At 41.2% G+C, this 20,116-nt stretch overlaps 1 protein-coding gene across 1 annotated transcript in view; it reads left to right on the forward strand.

Annotated features, from left to right (window-relative positions):
- shisa8b (shisa family member 8b) overlaps positions 1-18,678 on the forward strand; it is a 39,863-nt gene extending 21,185 nt beyond the window's left edge. The window contains exons 3-4 of the mRNA XM_035915103.2: positions 10,898-11,011; positions 18,101-18,678. Coding sequence (XP_035770996.2) covers positions 10,898-11,011; positions 18,101-18,678 — 692 coding nt within the window. The remainder of the gene's footprint in view (positions 1-10,897; positions 11,012-18,100) is intronic.
- Positions 18,679-20,116: the final 1,438 nt, after the last annotated feature.

Raw genomic sequence — 20,116 nt, forward strand, 5'->3', positions numbered from 1 at the left:
GGTAGAAGGACACCCACAGTTTTTGAGAGATGTTATTTTTCCTGATGACACTCAGGAAATAGAGTCTCTGCTGGGTCTTCTTTGCCAGCTCTGCCATGTTCCTGAAATCCACAGTGAGCTCATTGGTCTTAGTTGTGTTCAGGATCAGGTAGTCTGTGCACCATGCTGTCAGTCACTCTACTTCATCCCTGTAGGCAGACTCATCCCCCCCCCCCCCCAGAAATGAGCCCCAGCAGAGTTGTGTCATCTGCAAATTACATTGCTAAAAGTATGACTCAGCACAGCTTTTTTAAACAACTCCAAAACCAGCACACCCACATCTCACATTTTAGTTTTAACATGTAGGGTACAAAAAAGAATGGTTATGTTTTAACAAGTTCTAGGCCCACTCTTTACCCCCTCAGGAACTCGAAATGCCCATTAGCATGGCCCGACCATCAACCCAACACCCACTTCTATGATGCAGGACCGAAAACAAAGAGAATAGTGCACCTAAAATTATTTTACATAGTGCTGCATCAATATATCAACTTTGTGTCCGGTTTGCTAGTCAAGTTTGTCTGAAAGCAGCTCAATGGATGTTGGGTTTTTATATTTTCAGTGAGTTTATGGAAGTATAAGAATTGGACAGTGTGGACAGAAACGGGGTAAAAGTGAAAATGCAAATTAATTTAGATTTAAAGAAAGGGGAAGAAAGACAAAAAGTTGTTCATTATTCCGTTGATTTTGTACAAAAAACATCTGTAGTCACTCAACTATCCCAGTCATTGAATTCAGGTGCTCCAATCGCGTCCATGGCCAAACTAAACTCAAGCACCTAGGCATGCAGACTGCATGTGAAAATATTTGTGAAAGAATGGATCATGGTAAAGCGATAGGATGAAACTCGTGCCAGTCCACTGGTGAAATTTCATCACTACTAAATCACGCTTCTCTGTCTAGAAGTCCAATAGATGAGTCTGGGTTTGGTGGTTGCTGGGGGAACGGTTCCAACATGACTACCAGTCTACAAAGCAAGGTCTATAAAGGCAGGTGAATAAGAGTGGAGACTGTAAACCAGGCCTTCTCATCCAACATCAGTGTCTCACTTTACAAATGTGCTTGTGGACGAATGGCCCCAAACTCCCACACACACACTCCTATACATCACTAACCTTTGTGGAAAGTCATCTTGAAAGAGTTGAAGCTGTTAAAGCTGCAAAGGGTGGACCAACATAATATTAAATCCTATTGATTAATAACGGGATGTCAGTCGAGTTCATATAAGTGTGAAGGCAGATGAATGAATACTTTTAGAAATATAATGTATGTGGATCTCCAAGGTGTTCAGACCTCTTGTGTTCAGATTTTTTTGCTCTTTATTGTACTTCAATTAGACAGTCAGAGGTCATTTCAGGGGCCCATACTGTCCAGGTGTGGGGTTCTTTGTTGTCTCATGTGCTTGAAAAGAAGGCAACTGGACTTCTTTGCGTTCATGAAAACATTTCTACTCTCCATTCAAGAGTCTTAAGTAGGCATTTATCCTCAAGTGGCAACTGTCCCCTTGCAGGCGATCCTGAAAGTCATTGACCTACTATTAATCATTTGAGTCTTCACATTAGCCAAGTTGTGACAAAAAGTGCAGGTGGTTACTATCGCCTGGGCCAAGGTGTGAAACTTCTGTAAGACAGTGCCCCATTCCACCTCTGGCAAGGTGTGAGTGAGGAGTGTGTTTCATATTTATGTACATAGTAGTCCAAAAAATGTCCAGTGGCTGTTTGAGATAGTCTGAGATACGGACTTTGCCTTAAGACTGCCTTGTCTACCATCTACAAATATATATATGTGTATATATTAGGGGTGCAACGATACACAAAATTCACGGTTCGGTTCGGTTCGATACTTTGGTGTCACGGTTCGATATTTTTTCGATACAAAAAAAATGTTCATGCCTTTTTATTAATTTGTCATTTATTAAATTTTCACGGCACATTCTGCACCACCTCTCTGTGCGTTCATCATTTGTTTGAAGCCAGCTCACCTCCTGCAACCACTTTTCCGAGAATACGCGCTTCTTTTGTGGTTCGGACTCCTTCTGCCATTTCTTTGGAGGTGGAGGAACACCAAAGTAATTGCTTAAAGGAGCTTCTTCGACATCTTTATGAGTTCTAAACAAATGTCTGTCCTCCTCCTGAAAATCTTATGTATGCAAACACGCGTTGCAACTTCTTATCTTGTGCGCGTTTTTTATTTTGACAGCGAATGCGCACCTGCGGACCACTTATGTGTAGACCTGGTTATTTAGCTCGTCATATTGCAGCCACAGAAATTCTTTTGTCCATGAAACCATAAAGCTGCTCTTTCTTTTTGCCTTATAGTCTGAGTTGTCATAACTTTTCCGTTTTGTGGTAAGCTTTTCTTTGGCTGTCACTTCTTCAGCCTGACCTGTCTTGTTTGGCTCAGCAGAACTAAAATATATATCCTGCTGCTTTTACACACACATTCACATAACGCTCAGCGATTCTCTGCGAGATCAACCTCTCACATGTTTAAGCTTGCTGCGGGAGATTTCACTTGTCATGTTTGCATAGTAAGCTAACGATTGATAAGACGATGCCAGAGGAATTGGTGCGCAAATTATCATCACTCACCAATCAGTGCTGTCGCTCTCTATACACAGTTCGCGCGATTGCAAAGTGAACGCAAAAAACAAGCGCAAATTCAAACGCTATTTCAATATGTCACATATTGACAGTGGCTCACCGATGCCAATGACATAATTACCCAGCTACATTTCCGAAAGAATGCAAAAGCATTGACATATATTTTCCTTCCTACGATAGGCCGACGAGCAGAGCAGGGCAGCCCGACTGGAAAAATCGCTAGCGATTTTGCGAGCCCTGTATCTGATCGAGTAATCACTCATCTTTGGAAAAGAGAGTTTATTACAGAGAAATGTCTCTTTCCAAAATAAAAGCTATACTATACGCTTCTTCTGGGCTATATTCTCAGCAGCATATTAAACATATCAGGTCCCCATAAGAAGAATCATGTGCTAACGGCTGTCTAAATGACTCGGTAAAGTTTGTATGCGTGCTTGTTGTTTTTGTCTGCTTCCACTTGTCTTTGCACTAGGATGCTATCGGGTAAATGTGCAGTCATATTCGTTGTGTTCCCACTAGTGCTGTCAGCCTTAATCTGAAATTAGGTTAACGCCACAACATGGCAAATCTCCATTAACGAGCTACCGCGGATTGCCCCGTGTGTGGGGCTGGACAGCGTCAACACATTAACGAGCTAACTGCGCTAACACACTAGTTCCCACTCATGTAATTGAGCATTGCTTGGCACATCTGACATACTGTTTTACTTTAGTCCATGACTCGCTTACCTTCAGGGTCATACGTCACATGAAGACCAAAATAGTTCCAGACGCCAGATCTGAATGAGGGTGGGGGAGGTTCAATTTGCCATGTTGCAACGAGCTTAGCTTCTGTCTAGCTAGCTTGCCCTGCGCTCAGTGAATCTGCGTTCGACTACTCCGCCTAGGCTGCACTGTCGAGCGCAGATCCACTGAGCGCTCAACACAGACAGCACCGTCAGAAGGAAAGTTGATAAAATAAATTAAAAATGTTGTATTGTTCGATACATATGCGTACCGAACCGAAAGCACTGTATCGAACGGTTCAATATCGATACGAGTATCGTTGCACCCCTAGTGTATATATATTTTTATATATATATATATGGTTATAAAATGGTTTTAAGCAAACTCACAGCATGACATTTAAGGGTCAGTGCACCATGAATCACCTCCCTCTGTCCCAGATATTCATTTGCTCTTCGCTCGTTTCTGAGCTCTTCATCTTCATCTGTTTCAAGGATTTTTTTTTATTTTTCTTTTTTTTTTTAACTTTTCAGGCTATTTGTACTGAATCTAAACTGACAGACACTGTATGTACATGTATTCACCATCCAAACTGTTCCGTTATTGAGCCACAGGACAAAGTGGAGCACTGCATAGATTGCTGGGGTAGGAAACAGATGAACATTATTGGTTTTTCCACTGTAGACAAGAAAGCAGAGGTGGCTTTGGAAAAAAGTAAAACTCATTACACACAGAGTAATTGAACACATTTGAACTAATTGGAGGGTTGTTGAGAGGACTGCTGCCATTTTCTCTTGTGCTGACATTCACTTAAAAAAGCATGTGGACTTTATTCTTTTATATGAGAGTGCAGATAGATCCTAAACTATAGCTTATTAGGTAACATGAAAATGAATCTAAATATAGGTTACACAGCACTCTTTTGCTGTGTAACCTATACCAGGCAGAAAATACCTTTGGGATTGTTGCTGCCGTTGGACCTGCCCTATAGGACGCTGTTAAAAAAGTTTGAAGTATCCACTTGGTTCCACTGAACATGAGATGTTCTGCAGATCTGTGATTTTGTGCTCCTTCTTCTTTACAGCCTGTTGCTCTAGTACACAAGCCACAGATTGTATCTAAAACAGCGGTCCCCAGCCTTTTTTTCCCCACAGACAGGTTTATGTCCAACAATATTTTCATGGACTGGCCTTTGAGGTGTTACGGATAAATACAACAAAATAAAACCACCACCAGTACCAAAAAAAAATAAGATTTATTCATAACACATGGGAAAAGACCCAGGGTAACCGATTTAACGATAAAAACGATTAAAAATAATAACGCTAAAAACCGATAAAAACCATGAATTTCACACCCGAGCCTCAAATCTCGCGGCCCGTTACCAAACGACTCATGGACCGGTACCGGTCTGTGGCCCGGGGGTTGGGGACCACTGATGTAAGAGACACATATTACCACCCTGATGTCACTCATTGAATTTTGGACTCCCACATAAAGCCTTAAGTTTGTTATCTTGGCAGTTGCCATCTATCCATTGTCTATAAAATATCTTATCCATCGTTTACTGACTCCATCATTTATTCCAACTTCTTTGCACCATTGCAAAGATGTCCGGAGCCCAATTCCATACATGTGTCCACATACTTTGCCAATCAAGCTGATTCTGATTGTGGTAAAAGTGCACTTGGCCATTAAGCTCTTGGGTAGCAAGCAAACCAATAACTTTCAGCAAGCATATTTTAATATATAAATATTTTTAAATGTGGTTCTGGCAGAGTAACCAGTATGTGTAGGTTAGCTTTTGTGTTTAAATCCATGCGCCCACGTTACATTTCATCTGGAAATATGTCACACTACAGAAGCTCTGAATTCTGCTTCACTCTGACTTTATAGGTTAGAAACGTCAAGAAGTCACAAGCCTTTAAAGTCACAAACTTTGAGATGTACATGAACCATCCGTGATGTTAGCTGGAGACGGGAGGCAAATATTTGGTCTCTAACAAATATGAGTCATTGCAGATAGAAAGCTTGAAGCAAAAAGCGATGACCTATTTATCAAAGTCGACTGCAGAAGTAGGGTGACCCAGTAACAAATCACTCCAAACACAAATTTCACCTCTTCTCCTCCCACATCTCTTTTTTCCCTGTTACCCCAGCTGTCAGAAGAGTGACTCTGAGTGCTTGTGTCATCCAAAATGTTTTCCTGCCCTCTCAACTCTTCCCTGGGGTCAATTAGAGGCAAACTACTTAATGATCTTAGTGCGAATCTGTACTCCCGTGTTCTTGTCATGTTTATTATTCTCACAAAAGGCACGTGTACGCCTGACTCAGCCAGTCGCACAGAGCGAGGGTTATAAAGTAAGTGGATGTGGGAGAAGGTTGTTTTTGTTCACACTGCTTCTACTACACTCAGTGATGATGCACACGGACTTTCACGTTCTCTTGTACTGTTATTAGACATTGTACCCACCCTCCTTACTCGCTTTATTCCCAGCACTTATGTCTCCTTATTCTTGCCACTGCAGTTTTGCTGTTCACGGACACACAAAGATGCTCCTGTGTTATCTTGGAGATGAGAGACGCCATGCAATGCACTCTCTCCTTTATCTCTTTCCCCACGGCACATAAGACTCCTTTTATGCATCATTTGTATCATGCCAACGCACACTCAGAGATGCACAAACACGCTCAATGCACAGAAACAGTGTTTCGTGGTCTCGAGCATTCACAATTGCAGGCTGGTGCAAACAGCAGGAAGATGATTGGTGCGTGTGAATGTGTGTGTGGAAGTTATTGAGGGAGGGAGAGTGAGAGAAACTGAAGAAGTGTGAATGCATTTGCATTAAAAAGCACTTAAACTTCTTGAAAACTCTAACTGCTTTTAAGTTTGTGACCTGAAAATGAATTTGAAGCTCCTGTTGCTGCATCATTAGCCTTCTAAAACTCTGCTAAATAGTTAGACACTCTGGAAAGTGAAGATATCTGGCAAACTATGATCCCGTGCTTGTTAATTTATTGATAGCCTAGTATTTTTCATGTTGCGAGAGAAACATATCGTCCTTTTCATCATAAAAAGCTGCAAATCAGAAAATGTCTGTGTTATTAATAATCAATGTCTCGGTTATTTAAATCAGACGAGACTTCATCTGAACCTAAAATGATGGCCAATTACCAGCACCAGTTATTTTACCATTTAAATCAATGTGCTGTTCTCCTCAGCAGTTTACTGAAGTTACTCTCAAATGCTCTAAAGGTTTTTTTTAAAAAGAAGATTAGCTGAAAACCCCTCAAATCTAAATCTCCAATATTGTTGGGAAAAATCTAACAAACATTTGCCACCAACGCTATGTTTTTTTTGCCCTCTAGGTTTTTTGGGGTTCCTTATTAGGTTCTAAAATGTTCCAAATTGCAAAGCTCTGTAAGCAAAAATACAGACAACAGTTAACATAATGCCTCTAAAGTCATGTGTAAAAGACAATTTTCACAAGGTTCTATGTAGTCCTTTGTAGAAATAAGTAAACCCCTTAAACCAATAGGAATTAAGAGGGTAAGTAGAACTGAGGTGCTGCTATTTAAATGCACTTGTTTAATTGATCATCAGCATGAACTACTACCTCTGTAGAAGCAGAGGTAGTAGTTCATGCTAAATAACAAAACAATAATCTTTATTTAAGACATCTTGGATGTGCTACCACACAGCAGGTTTATTATTAGACAGATAATTTCATTAAATGGCACCAATACTACAAATGTGGACTGTAGAGAAGTACAGTACAGGGACACACTGCTGGCTACAGTTGCATGTCTTGGCACTATTGTCTGTCAAAGTGACCCCGGCCCTAAAGTTAAACCTTCACAAAACCCAGCAGGTAAGTTAAAAAAAATCCACCAACTGGAGTTGTTATGAAAGAGAGCATCAGTTCTTAGAGCAGTGTTGTTCTGTTGTGGCAAGCAAGGCAAACAGCACTGCTTGCCCAGTGTAATCTAAATACAGACATCAATTAAAACAAACATGAAGTAATCTCTCTCCTTCCATCTCAAACAGCCATGTGTCTCATGAGCTTCTCTCACTGCCTGCGAGAGAAGTTTCCCATCTTGTTGCCATTGTTGGCTATTGCCTCTGGAAGCAGGCTTGACTAAACTTATAATGTTTATCATTCAAGACAAGCTGCAGAGACAATCTCACTGAGATTATTTAGGAGCTGTGTTGTGTGGAAATAAAGCTTTCATTAACAAGTAAACAAGCCCTCCGTCATCCTAACATACACATTTTCTTTTAATAACCACCTTGGCGATGTGTGATGCAGAGCTATTAGAGCGTAGTCTGAAAACGTTTTTTAATAACCTCTTAAGCATGTTAGAAAGGAAAGTCTGGATAATGGAGCGGTATACTGCCATCTCTACTTTCATAAAACAGGCAAGCTGAGAAGTTTCAAATGAGCTCCTGCTTGCCTTTCTATAAACTCACCCTATGCCACTGCTTTAAAGACAAAAAAATGTGCCAGGCTGTACACATGTTCTTTTCTACTGTTAAGTTGGTCATGGAGACGGACTTGGTTTCAGAGCCATGGCCACACCAGGAACTACAGTCTCACGTTTGACTCTATACATTTACCATCAATTTGTAACACAATAATGTTACTTGCCCTTCTCTAAACCGATTCATTAGGTTTAGATCGAAAGTATATCTGGAAATCATGGCAAACAGAAGCCATTTCTACACAAGAACTATGGACAATGTTTGGAGAATCAGGTCGAGACATTGTCTAAAGTTCCCTGTTCTCACATGTAGCACACAACAGAAGGCAATTTTATCTGTGCCAGATGCATTCTTTTACTGGAAATACTTCTGTTTTGGGGATAAATGTTCACTGGATGATTATTGGCTAGTCTCTAATCTGTACAACACATCACAGGTCCATCACAGTGACTTGGAATAAGGAAGCTAGCATTGCACACATTTAGTGGATCCTATAAATACGCTCACCATTGGAGGTCAGGTGGCTGTCTGATCAAAACCATTTTACAACCAAATGTTAATCAAGTGTTGAATTAATAGCCAGTGTGTTGTGATCGCTTGGTCATTTATTGGTCCAATAGCTTCATGACAGGAAGATGGAGGTATTGATAATGATGATAACGACGATGATGGCATAAAAAGGACTTTTTTCCCCACTAATCTGGCAAATGCTGGAATATCAGTACCACCAGGTTATTTACTTGTGTGTGTGTGTGTGTGTAGTCTCAGAGTTGTGTTAATGTTGTTACCATAATGACTAACTCTTGACATTTCTCCATCGCGCCGTTTCTGAAAAATGTTCTAATTTATTCGACTAGTACATCCGACCATTTTCTGTAATACTCTCTGTGTCTCTGTCTCTCTCACTAGTGAATAACATTTAAAAGCTATACAGTGTACACATCTGTACCTCTCTCACATGTTTTCTGCTTCCAACACTGTGACACTCTATACAAGCACTATATTCCACCAATTTTGTCTTTCTCTTTCAGATGACCTCATGAAGGATGTTTAGGTATGTGTGTGTCAGAGTGAACATTCGTGTGTATCCATCCATCCCTGGGGCTCACATCAAGTGCACTGGCTGCATCAGTGGACTTCATTATTGCTAATAGCCAGGGATTTACTCGTTTACTCCTAGTTTGTTCCATTGTTCATTAACCTCGGTTCATTTAGCTTTGGACCGACTGCCTGTCAGGGATGGAGCTGTTTCACCCAAAGTCACCAGTCTCAAAGTAAAAGGGCATATTTTTTTGTTTGTTTTTTAAACTCATGTTAATCCTGCATTTACAGTTCTCCTCTGAAGTTTACATGCACTCATCATGAGAATAAATCACTTATCATTTTGGTGTTTTTTTAAACTGTTCTTTTTCCAGGCTGGTACATCTTAAATATAAAGCTCAATAAGCTCTAAATTTATTTTGGATTTTCTCTAATCTGGGTCCAAAGTATACATGCAGACTCAAATATATACATACCCCTATACTAACATTTGATTAAATGTCCCTTAAGAAGTTTCACCATGACCAGCTGCTTTTGGTATAAAAAAAAAGAAAAAAAAAAGCTTGTGGCATAAATATTAGACCACTCTTTTATAGTTTTCAGGGTTTTTAATTGCTTTTTATCGTTATTTTTTAATCGTTAACTCGGTTTCCTGTGCGTTATGAATAAATCATTTTTTGGAAGGGTACTGGTACTGGTTTTATTTTCTTGTATTTATCTGCGACTCCTTAAAGGCCGGTCCTTTAAAAATATTGTCGGACTTAAACCGGTCCGTGGCGCAAAAAAGGTTGGGGACCGCTGGCTGGAACACCATGGAAATGGTGGAGGAAGAGGCGTAGGGAGATGCTGGTCTGGACATTGCTGCTTAGACTGTTGCCCCATAACATAATGGATGGATGGATGCGTGGATGGATGGATATCTAACATTAAATACAACAATGGACAAGGAAAAATGCTTTTTATAACAAGGGAAAAAGCAATTACTTGGAAATCTATTGCATGTGTTAAAAGTGAGAAAAGCTGGAGGCTAAAACAATAATAAACTCCTCTAAATGAGTGAAATCTCTCCATTATGAAGTTACATTCATCAGCGATTAATGACAGCCCAGCAGCATGCTGTGGCCTGTTGCTTTGGCTGGGTGTGTCATAACCCTTAGGCTGCAGTATCATCCAGCAAGGCCCTCCGTTGGTCAATCAAATGAGTTCACACAAGACACATTCCTTTGCAGTGTACACAAAGAGGTATTTCTCCTTTCTACCCTGCAACTCTCATGATCAAAGATTTTAAAATACAGTAACTTTCCAGAGCTTGAAAATGCTGTTTTGGCATCTGATGAGGTTTTAAATTCACAAATCAACAAATTAAATTTTATTTTATTTTTCACAATTATGTAGCTGTCTGTGTTCTGAATGTACATTTATGGTGTAACATCTTTAATGAAGTGCTTACTGGATGAACATGCAATGGGTCTGTACAGAGTCTTTTATGCAATATTGCCTCTGATGAGGCAAAGGTATATACTGCTGCAGACCATAGAGCGTCCCTATAGCCACAATTCATTATGTTGGTTTAGAAATATTAGTATAATCTGAACTGAAACTGTAAAAACCTTCAGGCAGCACACGCAGACCTTTATTATTTCACTTTATATTACTATTAAACAAATCTGTGGGCAAATAATAAAGAAGTTGCCGCATGTACTGTGCTACAGTATAGGCACTTTGCACTGGCAGTGCTTCAAGTTGACAGGCTATTGTAAGGATGCGTCAGCCATTCTTGCTCCCGGCAAATTTGTACTTCACAGTTAAAAAAAGTCGCATGGCCCAAAGCCATGACTCGTAAATGTATTTAGTGCCTGCATTTGGTAACTGCAGCACAGTTACAATCAATTTAAAACACTAAAAAGCTGAAGTTGTCTGAACGAGACAAGAATATGTTGTGAGACTGTTTTTAAAGGTAAAGCATGCATGTACTTACAACTGACTCTTTGTCTATCTCTTACCAGAACAGTACCAGCTGAATAACTCTGCTTATGGACCATTTGGACAAGGGCTTCCACAGCCTCACAGCAACCACAGCACAGTGGGACTGAACAAATACACCTCCCTCAAAGCTGTGGGTAAGTCTGACACAAATACATGCTAAATGATGCTTATTTCAACTGACATTGCAACCTTTACAGTACAAGTTAAGAGTACAGGAGCTGTCAGATGATGAAGGGTCCCTTTACTTCGTGGAAAACAGATTTCATCTTAAAGAGAGGCCCCCCACCATGTTCCCATTTAAGTAACATTAATCATCTAAATGTTACTAAGTGATTGACGTAAACTGGACTTCACAGGAGATTTACTTCCCCATGGTACCACGTCATGCAGACAAGCATGAGCTATTGCAGTGAGGCCTTTGTGTGATTTGATTCACACAAACCTCACTGTACACAAATATTTTAGGAAGATCCGACCCCACAGACCTAGTCATTGCTAAGCACAGAGCTCTATGATATATGGAGTGCAAGTAATACAGATATGATGATTTTTATTTCAACATAAAATGTGCAGCTAGCTTACTCGCATGTACACTAAAAAGTTGCACAGTACTTTACATCTTTTTATTCCATGATTCACTTTATAACCAAAAGTATAAAGTCTTCCATTCAAATCATTGAATTCAGGTCTTCCAATGACTTGAATGGGCACAGGTGTATAAAATCAATCACCTAGGCATGCTGACTGCTTCTACGAACAAGTAATCGATCGCTCCCAGGAGGTCAGTGAGTTCCAGCATGGTACCATGATAGGATTTCAGCTAATAATATCCAGTCATGACATTTCTTTGCTACTAAATATTCCACAGTAACTCGTTACTGGTATTATAATAAAGTGGAAGCAAATGGGAATGACAGCAATTCAGTCATAAAGTGACAGGCCATGTAAAATCACAGAGCAGTGTCAGCGAATGCTGAGGAGTATAGTGGGCAGAAGTCACCAACTTTCTTCATAGTCAGTCGCCAAGGTCCTCCAAATTTCATGCGGCCAAGCTCAAGAACAGTGCGTTGAGAGGTTTTTGTGGCCGAGCAACTTATGTCACCAAGTGCAATGCCAAGTATTGGATGCAGTGGTGTAAAGCACGCCACTACTGGACTCAGGAGCAGTGCAGACATGGTCACTGGAGTGACAAATCACACTTCTCAGTCTGGAAATCCAATGGATGAGTCTAGGTTTGGCAGTTTGCAGGAGAACGGGACTTGTCTAACTGCACTGTGTCAAGTGTAACGTTTGGTGGAGGAGGGATTACGGTGTGGGGTTGTTTTCAGGAGGAAAGACATTTTGGACGAGTTGGGCTCGGGTCAGCATACCAAGACAGAACACCTTTGGGATGAATTAGAGCGGAGACTGCAAGCCAGACCTTCTCATCCGACATCAGTTTCTCGTCGTACAAATGTGTTTCTGGATGAATGATCAAAAATTCCCATAAACACACTGCTAAACCTTGCTGGAAACATTCCCAGAAGAGTTGCAGTTGTTGTAGCTGCAAAGAGTGTCCATACATCATATTAAACCCTATGGATTACGAATGGAATGTCACTAAAATTCATATGCGTGTTAAGGCAGACAAGTAAATACTTATAGCGCACATACAGTTTCTTAACTTACTGTATAATGTCTAAATTTTATATTGACCTCAAATACAAAATCCAAACACGTAAAATCTGAAGCCTATATTTGTAAAAGATAGGTTAAAGTAGTCTGAAGCTAAAGTGTACTACCTCCCTGTGAGTCAAAATAGTTTTCAGTATCACAAATGGGCACATTAATCAACTAAGACTGTTTGCGGAGCATCTGGTGGCTAGGCCTAAGTCCATGGGGCCTGGCTGGGCACAGCCCGAAAAAGGGACATCGGCCCATCTTCCTGCTGGCCCACCACCCGCAGGAGGCACCGTAGGGGTTGGCTGTATTGTGAGCCGGGCGGCGGCCAGGAGCAGAGGTCCTGGCGGACTGATCCCCGATTACCAAGACTGGCACAAAAGGTTTTCGGTTAAAAAATGAGATATTCTGATCCAATAGATTCCTTCATATCAGACTAAGAACACAGTGCTTTAATGATAGACTCTTTTTTTTTTAGTTGCACCACCTTACCTCACTTTTTTCCACATCTGCAAATCTCTTATTACCAGTGTTGGGTAAGATACTTTAAAATAGTAACTTAGTTACATTACTAGTTACTTCTATCAAAAGTAACTCAGTTACTTCAAGTTACTCGTTACTTTCAAAGTAACTAGTTACTAGGGAAAGTAACTTTGGTTTTACTCAGAATTCTCTTGTTAATGTGTTGCTTCCATAACTTTGCCAGTCTTCTAGCTTGCTTACTTGCCACAAGTGCACTGTGCCACCTACCAATAGAAAGGAAAAGATAATGTGCATATTTCCACGAGAGAAATCCCACGCCTGGACCGTCATTGACCGCTGCCATGATTCTAGCCTACGTCACAGCGTCATGTGCGCCTTTTACATCCAACACAAAAACTGCAGTCGTGATGCTTTGATTGTACTCAACTTACTGTACTGTAACTCGGAAATTCTGCCTTCTGAATAGGAAGATGTAGGTAACACCAGACTGCAGATGAGCTGCATACAGGGCTGGACGGGGACAAAAAATCGGCCCGGGCATTTTGACTAGAGACTGGCCCACCATTATAGGAAAAATCATAAAGCCTTTGAATGAAAACAAACGCTGTTGTGACAGTGATGTACACTGTTTTGATGGTATATATGCATCAATCGTTTGTTGTAAGATTGAGATAATTATTTTTTAAAAGCTAGACATTTTAAATGAGAATAAGAAAGAAAAGTATTTCTTTGTGCCCCCCTCTCCCTGCCAGGGGGGCCCTACCTGGCCCCCCTGGCAAAACTTTGCTAGATCCGCACCTGCACAGTTACCAGCTGTCAGCTACCTAAAAAGGATCCTGGGGTTATCTGTCTCTCAGAAACAGTTCATAACTTCCCTTCAACTCATTTATGTCACCTAAAAGGTAAACCTGTTTCTCCATCACCTGTTCAGCTCTGATGATTCAGTAAGGACGTCTCCTGGTTTCATCTTCATGTTTCCCTCTCACCAGATAACCAAACCGATATCATGACCAGCAGCTTTTTTGCAGCTGTGGCTCCAGCAAACATCAGCTGATACTAGAAATTAATATTAAATCAATTCTAACAACAGCTGATCAAGCTTAAAAGTGCTGCTGTTGTTTAGCGCGACATCGGCTGGTTTCCTCTTTCTGGCGCAAAGTGGGCGATAAACAAACAAGAGAGCCGATCAGCTGATCATTGATCAGTTTTCATGATTGAAGTAGAAACGGGAGAGGGAGGGGGGAGAATGAAAGAAGAAGAGGCAGCTGTGCAGCGTAAAGACAGAATAACTCCGGCTTTGTGCCTTTTTCATTGTAGCTGAATTACGGGACAAACTGTTCCTTTTCGCCTCAATAAGAAATGCGTAATATTTTCTCTGAATACCAGACGGGACGGTTGGCAACTCTAATAACTTATGAACAAAATAAAGTTCAACATCATTAACTTCATAGCACCCACCCAGCTGTATAGAAACTCCGTTATGCTAGCTAGTACGCAGTATGGAAAAAGTCAGAATAACGAAAATAAACTCCACCTAAACTTGGTTTATATCTGACCCAGATAGACTGCAGGTCATAACTTCTTACCTGAAGTTCAGTTCACACTTGGACCGGCGGCCGCCTCGGGTCTCTTTTCCTTCTGCGTCCCCTTTCCCTCATCCACCTGCTGCCTCCACCACTGCCAATGTTACAGAATCTGTGGTGGAAGCTCCGCGATAGCCACCACACGAAGTAACGAGTAACGACCCTATCTAAATCCCAGTAACGACTAACGCGTTCCTGATTTTGGCACAATAACTAGTTACCGTGCTCGTTACCACAATAATAACGTAGTTACTGTAACGCGTTACTTAATAACGCGTTAGTCCCAACACTGCTTATTACAAAACTGCAGCTGACTTCTAGCTGCCATCTGGTTATATTATTGTTCTATTCCTACATAAAAGCAAGGTTGCTGAGTTCCTATGTCATCTGCAGTTAAATTGCCGTGCTGCAGCAACTACGACACCAGCTGTGTTGGAACCTCAGATCTGTGAAGTTATTGCTGGACTCTGAATGCAAGTAACTGAATGTGATTTTTCTCTGATTTAAGTTAATCACAGTTAATCGCACCATTTTCAGAAAAATAAATTGGACATAATCGACCACTTGACCCCATTTAATCAGAAACTCATAGCAGACTGACTCTGACTTATTGCTTTTCTATCACCATTTTGACACCAAAGTCACTTTGAAGACCGCAGATGGTTGAAGACCTGCTCCTCATCTTCAAAGCAATTGCATTCTGCAGCAACATTTGAATGGTACTGTCAGAATTTTTTAGAAACAACATGAAAGGATGGATCCATCCAAACCAAAACCTCTGAGCAATGTTTTCAGCACCTTGTTGAATCTATGACATAAAGAATTCAGGCTGTTCTGAAGGCAAAACAGAGACCACATTTATTCATAGTAGAAGACATCAAACATTACAATTTTTAAACTGAGAAAATATGTCATTTTAAGATAAATATTAGCACATTTTAGAATTTAATGACAGCAACAGTTCTCAAAGAAGTTGGGACAGGGCTGTATTTATTTTAGGGCCGTTATATGCTTGTTGTACATGCTTGTTCATTTGTTACTTATGCATGTAGCACAACCTTTATAGTGGCTGTTAACGCATTTATCTAAATAACTTGCTCTCTCTTCTATGATAACTACTGATATATCACAAGCACAAAACATGTATTTGTCACCTGTCTCGTGTGCTCTTGGAGGCCCCTCCTGGTATAAGGGCCCCAAGCGGCACCTTAGTCTCCTTATGCCTCAGCTGGCTCTGAAGCTAGTTGCCAGGATATGCTAACATTCGCAGTTAAGATTAAAGGCATAGTGTAATTACATTTTTACTTGTGCTTGTTTTCCATTACAGAAGCAGGGAACTGTTACCATTTGCTCAACAAAATATCAGACTGAATCATGATAGGAGTTCACTTGTTCTCAAAGTTATTTTATGCTTTTCTATGAAATAATACAATAAAATGACATTGTTGAGATTAAATCCATTTGCTTTTGAAAAGAGCGGAAACAACCTTTGTCGGTGTACTCTGATTTTCCAGCAAAAACAATGAAAGCACACTCAGAGACAAGGTTACTGTTCATGTAACCAGGAAGCTAGCGGCGATAACCTCAGTGTTTAGTTTATGCAGTGTGTGCCGATGACACGCGCACACACATGCACAAGCAGAGTCAGACTCAGGGCGAGGGTATTTATAAACCTCCATCGCTGTGTCCCCTCTTCCTGACACACATACCTTTACCTCCATCATCTCCATTGCACTCTTCAGTTTCTCCTGCTCCTCCTGCCCTCCAGTATCTCAAGAAAAGATTAACACCACTAATATTCACTCACCTCAAGGGCATGCCAGTTGGAAATACTTAAACAACCAGCCTGCCCTTTGATCTTTTTCAGATCCTCTCTTCACCTTCCTCTGATTCCCTCCTTTCCACTCCTTTAAATGTACTTTTTAAAGCTTTTACGCATATATAAAAAAGGGCATTTTCATGCTAACACGGTCCATTTGTGAGGAGATCTTTTTTTTAAATTCTGCCTACAGGAGTTGCATAAAAGCTTTCTGATATATTCAAACAATAGTGACATTGATGACAGGTTGGAGCCAGGAGGCCAGAAATGCATCATGGATTAACCGTGATTCAGACTTGAGCCCTCCTCCTATGATGACAGATCATGTGTTTGTGAATTGACAGTTAATTTCTTAGCCTGCTTCTGCATGTGACTCAGAACTGCATCAGACTGTGATAAATTGAAAATGATTTCAAAGTGTAAACAAGTTTAAAGAGGCCAAATATAGCATGTTTGCGCTACCGACCCAACTTTTTAACTTCTACTGTAACACTGCACTGTGACAGAGCAAGAAGTGAGCAGAAAGGTATATTTATTAACACTATGAATGAGTGTAGCCAAATTTGGTACATAAATCCCACAGTCTACACACGCGTTGCCATTGGTTAAAGGAATAAAATAGAATTAAAAAGAGTAGAGTAATAATAGCCATTTGTGCTTATTTTTTCCTCTAAATAAATTTGGCAACTTTATATTTGGGACAAATTCTATAAAGACTAAGATTTGAGGAAAGGTCATTTACTACTTTTATTGTCACATTGCATGTGCAGGTACACTGGTACAGCAGATGCAAAATAGGATATACAGAGGTCAGCAGTTGGATATTGCGCAAAACAAGTGGTATTTATGTACAGTATGGAGTGCATAATGTTGAAGTTCTGGTAAGTGACGGTGAGGTGTCAGCAGTCTGATGGCCTGATGGAAAACGCTGTCTCTCAGTCTGCTGGTTCGGGAGTGGATACTGCAGAACCTCCTGCCTGATGGAACTAGTCTGAACAGTTTATGCTGAACAGTTTATAGAAAATAACAACACTAACAGTCATGTGAAAAGGACTCTATGCAATCCTTTGAAAAATTTAATACAACCTCACTGCTTCCATAGAAATTAAGAGGGTCAGAAGCAGCCAGGTGCTGGTCTTGAGCATTCAGGTGTTTGTTAATATAGTATCCCTCATGCCCTGCATCAGTTTAGTAATCCAATTAGAAAAAGACTGAACAAGCATGGCTTATTTGGTCAGAAACTAAGCCTCTTGTCTCTACACAGAACAAAGCAGCACGACTTAGGTTTGCCAAGTTGCGTCTAAACAAGCCACAAGACGTCTGGAACAGTGTCCTTTGGACAGACAAGACTAAACTGGAAATACTTGGGCAAAATGCACAGCGCCATGATTAGTGACAACCTAGCACAGCATATCAGCCAAACATCAGCCAAACCTTGTCAAGCACGGTGGTGGAGAAGTGTAAAGTTTAAAAATAGAACTAGACCTTTGTTCATGGTCACATCTGTCTGAAAATAAAAAACAGATTCGACAAGATTAATGTTGGGCTAAAGCTCCGATCTTTCTCGATGCCCATCAAACTGAAAGCCTGGAGGGTGGGGAGACTTCTCGGGTATTTAAAGGTTTTACGGTTATGGTTGTCTTTGTCTCACAGACTGTCTCCACCCTGTCTCTCTGCAGCTGAAACTGCATCTCGGAGCTACTACAAGAGCTTCCCTCTCATGGATTTCTCCCAATACCAGCCTGTAGCCCCGCCTGCCTTCCAGCCTGTGCCCATTCCACCTAAAGAGAAGTCATACATCCATCACCAACCCCTGCCAGCACACCACGACATCCACTCCCCTCTTTCAATCTCCATCCCCCCCAGCCACCTCGAACAATCACGCCTCTCTAAGACAACCACACACCCGTTTCTCTCCAACTCGGCCTTCAAAGCATGGGAGCCAAACGCCCGGCATGTCCACAGGCAGACCTCCGCCCCAGCGCATACTTCCACCTCTCTGCACAGCTCCACCCGGAGACACAACTACTCAACCCGGAGGCAGCAGAGCACAGAGAATGTCCCAGATCTCTATACTCAACCCTATGGAGGGATGTATGGAGGAACTGGAGGGGGAGCAGGACAGGGGCCACATGTCCAGGGGCCACATGTCCAGGGGCCACATGTCCAGGGGCAACATCCATCTCAACCCACTTATTACCACCACACCAGACAGAAGAGCTACTCCACCCACAGTGCAAATGAGGTGACTGTCTAAGCGGCAGCAACTCGGAGTGTGGCCTTCCACCATGTTTAACACAAAAACGAAAATGCTTTGGCGTAAGCCAAAAAGGCCAGAGTTTGGGACAGCTCGTCCAACATGTGGTTAATTAAACAAGGAGTTTCTTTAAGACACGAAAAAATGAAAAGGGGTGTTTTCATAAGAGGAAACAGTCAGGTTCAGGAGGAAAACAGTGCAGAACCACCACTTTGTAGAAAATGGACTGTGCTGGTAAAGGTTATTACCGCACTTGAGCAAATGTCTCGTATAATAAATGTTTAGATTTCACCCAAGGATATCTCAAATCCAGTCTCAGGCTTCAATAGGCTGCAAAGCTACAAAAATGTCCAACTACTAAAGATTTTCCACTACAGTGTGCTTTAATTGCGGTTGTACAGGCCATATGGTACGGAGCCCCGCAAGGCACATGGGAGAAAAAAATAAAGATGAACATTTGCGAGATCTCGCAAAAGTTTTGGCCGCATCCTTCAGAGGCCGCCAGCTCGAAGCCGACCGGGAGGTCGAGTCATGATGTGCCGGGAGTGCGGTGTTCCCCCCGGCTGTAGTGGGCCTCAACCTCCCGTTAGCTTCGAGCTGGTGGGCAACAGACGTCTCCGAAAACGCCGGAGCACTTTTGCAAATATGTGATCTCTTGATAAACCGGGCAGATATTTGAAGTTTACACAGCTACATTCACGCCTAAAAATATCTTAAAAGTTTATTTTGTGACCCAGAAAGAGTAATATTAAAACTAACTAGCTGCCGCCATTGTTGGAAACGAATTGACTGGGCCATGCTATGAATTCTGGGGAAGGTTGGGTCACAAAAGATACACTTTTGCGAGATCTTGCAAAAGTTCATCTTAATTTTTTCTCCCATGTCCCTTGCGGGGCTCCGTAATATAGAAACATGGGCAGAACAAAAGAACAACAAAATACTACTGCCGGCCACTCTAGAGGAGAGGGCTTGATACTTCGAGTCAAATTAAGCAAAAAGAAAGTTTGTATTATTCAAAATATTTCTACCTGAGCACAGGTGAAGCAGGTGATCAGTACATGTGGCTACCAATTTAGCTAGAAAAAAATAATCTAATTCCATTCCAAAGAAATAGTCACAGCTAGCATGCAGCTATTTTGACTCAAATGTAGCTTTCTGTGTACTCTTTTTTTGTCATTCACCTGCAAATGTCAGACCTCAGGAACATTGGACGTGTTCATGTCATTTAATGGGAACTCTGTCTGTGTTCTCCTACTCACTACCTCCTCCACTTTAAAGGAACTCATTGTAAATGATAATAGTTTGAAAACGTTTTTGAAATTAATGTTATCAAAAGAAACCCAAGAGCTGTTTTACTTTGAGGTGACAGTGCTAGCTACTGCACCTTGCTTCTTCTCCTGAGAAGCACAGGTATGAAGCGCACTAACGCAGACAGTTA

The sequence above is a fragment of the Neolamprologus brichardi genome, chromosome 8 (genome assembly GCF_056152115.1).
Source record: "Neolamprologus brichardi isolate AB-2024 chromosome 8, ASM5615211v1, whole genome shotgun sequence".
NCBI classification, from domain to species: Eukaryota; Metazoa; Chordata; class Actinopteri; order Cichliformes; family Cichlidae; genus Neolamprologus; species Neolamprologus brichardi.